Here is a 9,907-nt window from a genome sequence, read left to right on the forward strand (position 1 = left end):
GAGAAAGAGTATGGGTAAGCTGTGAATGGCAGAAAGGTAAACAGTGATCGGTATATGCGTTTAGCATTAGTGGCGACGGCTATTAGCGGCGACGTAGGGCATTAGCGGCGACAATAGGGCATTAGCGGCGACACGCGGAGGGAAAACTCAGAGCGCCTTTCCGCTTTTCTTAAAAACCGTTAGATTGAAAACAAATCGGACGGCTGGAGTGAAAATGACGCGGATCGCTAAATGAAACCGTTAGCATTAGCGGCGACGGCTATTAGCGGCGACAATAGGGTATTAGCGGCGACACGCGGAGGGAAAACTTAGCGCGCCTTTCCGCTTTCCTTAAAAACCGTTAGATTGAAAACAAATCGGACGGCTGGAGTGAAAATGACGCGGATCGCTAAATGAAAGCATTAGCGGCGACAGCCAACAATAGCGGTGACACGTAACGCGTCTTTTATGTGTCGCCGCTATTGCTGGCTGTCGCCGCTAAAGGTGTCGCAGCTAATGCTTTCTTTTCTTGTAGTGTTAAAACACTACTAGAAATGTGTGGTTTTTCCAATGGCCATATCTAATGTATTCCGTCACTAAATGTCATTTCAAATAGATTTTTGACGGGAAGTAGGTTTTCGTAAAAATGATCATGGGTAAGTATTTACGATCGGTTTCCGATGGATTTGTGAAGAATTACAAACGAACTGCTTTGTTATGGATTTCCGATAGACTATTTCAGTTTTTAGTGACAGATGATTTCGTCACTAAAATGAGTAAGAAAAATTTAAGAATCAGATATTTTCTGCCTAAATTGCGGAAAAAAAAAACCCAATATATGAAAACTATAATAAAATTCTTATTCATCCACAAAACAAATAAATATTAGAATAAACATTATCTGTTATAACATTGTAGTTTGCATTTACTTAATGTACTTCATACACTACAAGAAGATTGGGCAACAACGGTGACACATGTCGCCGCTAAAGGGTATGCTTGTCGCCGCTAATACCTTTAGCGGCGACATGTCGCTGCAAATGCGTCGCCGATATTGTTTCGTCGGTAATACGCTGAATGTTGCCACAAATACTCATGGTCGCCGCTAATACAAGGCGTCACTGCTAATACTATCCGTCGCCGCTAATAGGGTGTCGCTGCTAATAACATAGTGTCGCCACAAAAGCTGTCGCCGCTAATACTCTTTTGATTTTTTTTTAAATTTATTTAACATTAAATTTATAATCAATCCAATTATTAATCCATATAGCATTTGAGAAATCTGATATGTTTTTATAGAAATATTAATACATATTATACAATCAATCCAAAATATTAATCCATACCACATTAAGTATTCTTCCAAATTACAAAACGTTTCATAAAATCCTAAAATAACTACTCGTCGTCATCATCATCTCCTTCATTATTTGGTGGCGGCAATGAGTGAAACCACTCTTCCAATGCTGCAGAACAGGCCAGGTCTATAGTATTGTTTGAAGCATTTGCAACTATAAAGAAAACAAAATATATTAACAACATATCAGAATAACATTATAATTAATTATACCATTCTACAAAATATCAACATATCAAATACACTTAAACATACATCTACTTTCCATTATAGCATTGTACTTTCCAAAAATTACCAAACTACAAAATATGAACATATCAAACCATAACCAACATATCATTATACCATTCTACTTTCCAAAAATTACCAAACTACAAAATATTAATATATCAAACCATAACTAACATATCATTATACCATTCTACTTTCCATTATAGCATTACTTTCCAAAAATTACCAAACTACAAAATATCAACATATCAAATCATCGCCAACATATCATTATAGCATTCTACTTTCCATTATAGCATTTACTAATAATGACCTGTGATTGTGGTTGTTCTTGTGTCATTGGTTGTTGCTGATTATACATAGACACAACGGTAGGGGGTTTACGTCCAATGCCTCTGATATGTCCGCGTCGAACACCCAATATTCTTTCAAAACAATCTTTTATATCAGTTGGTGCTAGACCGTTTGCCTCAGAAGTAGCTTGGGTTCATTGGTTTATCTCTTCGAGTAAAGCATTCTGTATTTTTTAAAAATCATAAAAATTATATTACTAAATACCTTTGACGATATAAACACTTATATGAAAAATACAAATTAACCACTTACGTATTGTTGCTCGACTGTAGGACTATAAAATACCCCTTGGCGATTGGAATTAGCTTTACGAAAAGCTTCGATTCGACTGATATCGTATTTAATATTAAAATTTAGATTAGTTATACTTTAAATAAATATTTAAATATATCATAACTTACTTCTTTGAAACATGCATTGTTGTATGAGCTCCACCCCCCTCTGTTTACAACTACTTGTTTTGCACGACATTCCTTGTTTGACGTCGAACGCCTTAAAAATTCTGGCGTTTGAAAATGTTCGACTGCCTTCGCCCAATTTTCATGTGACATTCCGTTAGGGGGGTTGTTTAATGCGGCTTGGATATCTGCAAGCCCCCCAATTTCCTTAAAATAAGCCTGAGCTTTACTTTTTCGGCCTCTGTAAACTTTTGCAAGACTCGAATCAATGCTCCGCAACAATTGAGCACGCTCTGGATCCATGTTAACCTTATCCAAATTAAAATTATTCTGCAAAACACAAAAAATTTAGTTAATTAAATAACAATCACAACTAAACTTAAAATTGTATCCATGTTACCTTTAGATGTACAACTGCTGTGTCCCTTAAGGCAGGGGAAACATTGTCCCAACCAGATACGTTGAAAGGGACATTGTTCCACAAATACCTCCTAATTTCATGTGTGAACCAATTATCACGCTTCCCGATAGGGGAATATGTGATCTCCCTGTCGAAATCCAAATCTACGGGCTTTCCCTTATTTGCCCTTATCAACTTTCCCAACTCGATATTTTTTGACATGCCCCTTCTTTTTTTTGGAAGCTCGGCTGAAAAAAATACAATTAAACCTATTAGTCACGATAAATTATTATAAAATAATAAAAATAGTTAATAAATATATCATAATAAAACTGACCATCCTGTTCGTGCTGACCACGACCAAAGCCTCCTGGAGGTGGTAGATCCCCAGTTCCATCACCTCCATGTCCAATCCCCATAACATCGGCCATCATGGCCAAGAGTATCGCCCAAGTAATCCTCATCTGCAACCTGTAAATTACAAGATGTACAATATAGAAATACAATATGAATAAAAGTTAGTTACCCTGCGAAATTGTAAGATATACAATATAGACAAACAACATAAATAAAAGTTAGACAAACAATATGAATTAAAGGTACATTTCAAATAAAGTTTCTATTACAAAAAAATTGATTTTTTAATCAGAATCTTCATCATATACTTCAATGTCTTCTTCATCCGTATCATAATCAGAATCGCCATCATCATAATCAGTCTCTTCATCGGAAACATTATTGATTCTACCTGTTGGCGAAGGTACTTTAGTCTCGTCTTCATCGTCATAATCAGCATTGTTTTGAGCTAAATCAACATTGTTTTGAAAGTATTGTGAGAAGTCGATAAAAAGTCTAGCTCCAGATGAAGAGTTGTTTCGAACTATATCAACATTTTCGACCTCCACATTGTCGACATCTTGGACAGAGTCACTGTAAGCATTTTGGACACGAGGATTGTCGGATGGTAGATCCCAAATATTTTGATGGTTAACATGCTCGACGACACAAAGAGGGTTGCTGTTTCGGTTTCTTCTATGATTAACAGGCTCGCAGATGTAGAACACTTGTTTGGCTTGCGAAGCATATATGAGTTGATCATCTTGGTATGCTTCTTTTTCTGTGTCGATACTTATGAAATTATCATCAAGAATATCTCCCGTATCAAACCACTTGCACCCAAATATTAAAGTTGAATAATCATATGGATATTGCACCTCCATAATCTCTTCTAACTGGCCATAATATTTCTCTCCATTCTCACCAACCGCTAGAACCCCAGAGTTTTGCGTTTTGCGTTGTGCATCACGACTAAGTACCATAAACCTAACACCGTTGACTATGCACGCAATGTAAGTATAAACATCCATTTTTGAACCCATTGAAAGGGCTGACAACTCTTTGTGGAACTAAGGAGACTTTTCTTTTTCCATCTGATAAACCTATTAAGCATATGTTGATGTGTTATGTATTCTTGATTCATTAAATTTATGAAAGATATTTGTTTGTTAATTATGATTACCTTTTCAAGAAACCAGTTGGGAAATTTGGTCTTTTCGTCACTTTCAGGATGTTCAGATCGGAATTTTCTATATTTATGAATATATATATATATATATATATATATATATATATATATATATATATATATATATGTATGTATGTGACACCCCGAGATTCAGGTGCATTTTTTTCACCCTTTGGTCATGATTAGTCCTTGAGTGGAGGGATATAGCAAGTAAGTACGTTGGGCGTACCAGAGGGGTACGCTGCATGTACTCATACGCTTAATTTGGACGCGGAGTCGCCAAGGTACGCTGGGCGTACCCAGAGTTACGCCGGGCGTACCCGGCCCAGGTGCAAAACCCTAATCCATCTTGTGCACTATTTAAAGGGTGCTAAGGCTCATTTCTCAGCCTCCATATCAGTGAGTGAAACCCTACGAGAGAGCCTCCCATCGTCCTTAGTGTGTGAGAGTGTTGTTGGAGCTAATTGTGCTTTAGTGACTTAGTGAAGGAGAAGGAAAGGAGCTCTTGGAAGCTAAAGCTTGAGGTGCCATTTTGGATCTGAGATCTACAGAGAAAAGGGCTACACTTGGAGGTATAAAGTTCAAAACTTTCCTCTTCTTTTGGTTGTTGTTGCATGTGCCATTTCTAGGGCTAAAAACCCCAAAGGTGGAGACTTTATGAGTGTAAAGTGCTCCATGGTCCAAGATCTGTCCCTATTCAGTGGTATTAGTGGTTTAGAACCATAAAGTTTCCATCTTGGATGATAGTTTGAGGTCATGCTTGTGTAATAAGCCTTCTAGAGTTAAGGGATGGAACATTATGGGAGTTAGTGGCTTGTTCAGCCATGCAAAGGCTTAAATTCATCAAGTTTATGGATTAAGAGGCTTAGATGTGGTCAGATCCAGAATTTGGACATGGGTCTTAACTGTTTAAGACCTCAAGAGCTAAGGGGCTGAAGCTGGGGAGTACGTCGGGCGTAATCCCAGTACGCGTCGCGTACTGGGTGGCGTTCCCCGATTCTGAGATGCAGCCGGGTACACTCAGCGTACACATCTGGTACACGCAGCGTAACCCGGAAAGTTGACTTTTGGTTGACTTTTAGGGTATGGTCTATTGTGGGGCCTTTTGAGTTATGAGAGGGGTAAAATGGTCTTTTACCCTTCTGAGAGTGTCATAAGAGGGCATAGTCTAGCCTTTGAGAGTTATATTAAATAGAGTATTTATTTCATATGATTAGGCGGAGGCTAGGCCAGCGTTTACCAAGTCAGAGATTTACCGAGATACCCGAGGTGAGTCTTCTCACTATACTTTACCTAGTGTGGTAACAGAGTTATGTGACAGAGTACTATAGAGTTATATGCCAGTGTATTTGCATGTTATTTGTGCTTGTGATTTATTGTGATATGTGATATGCATGATTCAGAGTTACAGAGTTGGGACTTTTGGGTCCCTAAAGTTAGGGCCAGAGGGCCCACAGAGAGTTGGGGCTGGAGGGCCCCACTGAGACACATTGACCAGAGGGTCAATAGAGTTAAAGCCTCGAGTGGCTATTATGTGTTAGAGTGGTATTTTGGGGAACTCGCTAAGCTTATGCTTACAGTGTTGCGTGTTATGTGTTTCAGGTACCAGTGATGACCGTGGGAAGGCGCCGACTTGATTCGTACACACACATGGGATTTTATGTATTTGATCTTGGGAGATACTTTGTGAAACAAAGACATGATACTATGACATTTTATGAATGAATGAGTTTGTAAAAGTGTGTTTGAAAATGCAAAAAATTGTTTTAATTTTTACGGTGTTACAATATATATATATATATATATATATATATATATATATATATTAACTTGATGAATGGGAAAAAGTAACAATAAATAATGAAAGATAATTAAAAGTAAGAACACTTACTCGATGTATTGTCTGACTTCTTGACAACTATTCAATATAAACCATTCAATATTACGTTTCTCCATTATATCAAGATGTTTGATTTGCGTTGCACTCGTTGGTCGACACTTGGACTCAAACATCCAAAACTTTGTTTTTTCAATGACAACGTCTTCGTTTCTTTCAAGGCGATTGACATCTCGAAGGTACATCGAACAAAATGTCAAAGCTTCTTCAGCAATATAACCTTCAGCTATACAACCTTCCGGCCTCGCCTTATTTTTGACATAGTTTTTTAGTTATTCATATACCTTTCAAACGGATACATCCATCTCATACATACCGGGCCTCCGGCAATCGTTTCATCAGGTAAATGCAAAACTAAATGAATCATAATGTCGAAAAACGCTGGCGGGTAAATCAACTCTAACTTGCACAAGATTCTAATAATGTCTTCTTTTGCTTTCCTCATGTCCTCCACCTTTAGTGTTCTGGAGCAAATTTGCTTCAAAAACATACAAAGATCTACAATTGGTGTAGAAGTTTCTTTTTCCAATAACGCTCTAACTCCAATCGGTATCAAACGTTGCATAAGAATGTGATAGTCATGAGACTTCAACCCAATAATGTTAGTATCATTATCTACCACTTTCTTACTAATGTTAGATCCAAACCCATCAGAAAATATAACATCTCTTATAAATTGAAAAAAGATTTTGCGGTCAGGTTTCTTGAATGAGTAGCTTGCATGTGGTCTAGTGAACTTGTTACCCTTTTTTTTGCAACCATTGATTACGCCGAATATTCATATTTTTCAAGTCCTCACGTGCATTTGATGTGTCTTTACTCTTATCATTCATCATAGAAGTACCCAAAAGACTCTCACCCACATTTTTCTCAACATGCATCAAATCTATGTTGTGTTTCAGCTGTAGAGAAGACCAATACTCAAGCTCGAAAAATATGCTACGTTTCGACCAGTTCAACTCAAATACTTGCCGATCCATGTTTTCTTTGAGAGTGTTAGGATGTTTACCCGGTTTACAAAGTATTATACAACCTAGTTGCTCTTGTATGTCTTCATTAGTAAAGTGTCTCCGAGCGGGTCTTGTCTCTGGTTGCTCATTAAATTTAAAACTCGTCCTTAATGGATCATCAGCATCTAAGACCCGACGATGACCGATATAAACGACTTTATTTACTGCACGTACGAAGGAGTGTCTTCATTGCAAGTCGGGCATGCTCTATACCCTTGTCCGCTCCAGCGCGATAAACTACTACGAGCTGGAAAGTCGTTTATTGTCAATAACAACATAGCTTTCATCGTGAAGAATGTGTTTGTTGTTGCGTCTTTAATGCGTATGCTTGATTGCCATAAAAACTTAAGCTCTTCCACTAACAGCCTAAGGAAAACATCTATGTCCTTTCCAGGCGCTTTAGGGCCGGGAATCAACAAGGCCAACATGAACGATGACTCTTTCATACAAAGCCATGGTGGCAGATTGTAAGTGGTAAGTACAACCGGCCACGTACTATGCGGATTACACATGTTACCAAATGGATTAAAGCCATCAGCTACCAGCCCTAGTCGTACGTTGCGAGATTCACTCAAGAAGTCAGGGTAATCTACATCAATTTTTTTCCAAGACTCTCCATCAATGGGATGACGCATCACACCATCTTCTGATCTCCTAGTACTATGCCATATCATATTTTTGGAAGTGTACCATGAACAATACAAATGGCGTAGTCTAGGGGCCATTGGAAAGTACCGTAACACCTTATGAGCCACTTTATTACCCTTGGTGTTTTTATCAATCCACCGACTCTCTTTACAAATGGGACAAACTTGCAATGACTTGTGTTCCTTCCAGAAGAGAAAACAATCGTTTTTGCACACATGAATTGACTCGTACCCCAATCCTAACTTCTTCAGTTTCTTTTTTGCTAAATAATATGAACGGGGAACCTTGTTGTCTGGTGGAAATGCTGAATGCAACAACTCAATGAGTTGATCAAATGAACTATCAGTCCATTTGTTGTTGACCTTCATATGCATCAGCTTTGCTAAAAAGTCAAGGAATGAAAACGTACAACCAGGATATAACTTGGTTTCGACTGCCTCTAACAACTCTTCAAAATCATCATCGACACCACTGCCCCCTGTATTCGAGGTTCCTTCATCGAGGTTTATATCATTTTCTCTCGACTCCCACATAACGTCGTCAATAACATCAGCCATCTCGTTGCTTGGCGAGACGACATCTACAACTGGAGGGATTAAAGGTTCACCGTGATATATCCATGTTTTGTATGATTGACTGAAACCATATATACGAACATGACGTCTCATTGTTTTCGGATTCATGAAGTAACGATTATCACATTTCTCACACGGACATCTGGTTTCACCTTTACAATCTAGGTGTAACATGGATCTCTCGACAAAAGTGTTGAGTCCTAGCTGGAACTCGGGAGATTGACGATGTGGATTAGTAGTCCAGCTTTTATCAATAGACATGATGCAATTGAAACATAATTAAAGCTAAAGTTGTAATGACCAACATTAAGTCACTAAAAGTATATTTATATTATTTTCTAATTAATTTAATATTTTATTTTTTGTTATTAGTTTATTTTTTTAAGTAATTTTATTTTATTTTAATATTAACATTAATTTGATTTTAGAACTACTTTAAGTTGATTTTCCAATTAATTAAAAAAGTAATTTTATTTTATTTTAATATTAACATTAATTTGATTCTAAAGGTAAATTAAGTTGATTTTCTAATTAATTTAATATATTATTTTTTGTTATTAGTTTATTTTTTTAGGTAATTTTATTTTATTTTAATATTAACATTAATTTGATTTTAAAACTACTTTAAGTTGATTTTACAATTAATTAAAAAAGTAATTTATTTTACTTTACTATTAGCATTAATTGATTCTAAAGGTAAATTAAGTTTATTTTCTAATTAATTTAATATTTTATTTTTTGTTATTAGTTTTTTTTTAAGTAATTTTATTTTATTTTAGTATTAACATTAATTTGATTTTAAAACTACTTTAAGTTGATTTTACAATTAATTAAAAAAGTAATTTTATTTTATTTTTATATTAACATTAATTTGATTCTAAAGGTAAATTAAGTTTATTTTCTAATTAATTTAATATTTTATTTTTTGTTATTAGTTTATTTTTTTAAGTAATTATATTTTATTTTGATATTAACATTAATTTGATTTTAAAACTACTTTAAGTTGATTTTACAATTAATTAAAAAAAGTTATTTTATTTTATTTTAGAATTAACATTAATTTGATTCTAAAGGTAAATTAAGTTTATTTTCTAATTAATTTAATATTTTATTTTTTGTTATTAGTTTGTTTTTTTTAATTAAATTTATTTTATTTTAATATTAACATTAATTTGATTTTAAAACTATTTAAGTTGATTTTACAATTAATTCAAAAAGTAATTTTATTTTATTTTAATATTAACATTAATTTGATTATAAAGGTAAACTAAGTTTATTTTCTAATTAATTTAATATTTTATTTTTTGTTAGTAGTTTATTTTTTTAAGTTATTTTATTTTATTTTAATATTAATTTTAAAACTACTTTAAGTTGATTTTACAATTAATTAAAAACGTAATTCTATTTTATTTTAATATTAACATTAATTTGATTCTAAAGGTAAATTAAATTTATTTTCTAATTAATTTAATATTTTATTTTTTGTTATTAGTTTATTTTTTTAAAGTAATTTAATTTTATTTTAATATTAAC

General features: G+C 34.7%; 1 protein-coding gene across 1 annotated transcript; it reads right to left on the reverse strand.

Moving 5' to 3' along the window:
• Positions 1-7,312: 7,312 nt before the first annotated feature.
• On the reverse strand, positions 7,313-8,635 carry LOC128132267 (uncharacterized). Its single transcript, XM_052768771.1, has one exon. The coding sequence runs from the start codon at positions 8,633-8,635 to the stop codon at positions 7,313-7,315; it is 1,323 nt and encodes a 440-aa protein (XP_052624731.1).
• Positions 8,636-9,907: the final 1,272 nt, after the last annotated feature.

Source organism: Lactuca sativa, chromosome 2 (genome assembly GCF_002870075.4).
Source record: "Lactuca sativa cultivar Salinas chromosome 2, Lsat_Salinas_v11, whole genome shotgun sequence".
NCBI lineage: Eukaryota > Viridiplantae > Streptophyta > Magnoliopsida > Asterales > Asteraceae > Lactuca > Lactuca sativa.

Coding starts and splice junctions, on each gene's coding strand:
- LOC128132267 (XM_052768771.1), bottom strand. CDS start 8,635: ATGTCTATTGATAAAAGCTGGACTACTAATCCACATCGTCAATCTCCC.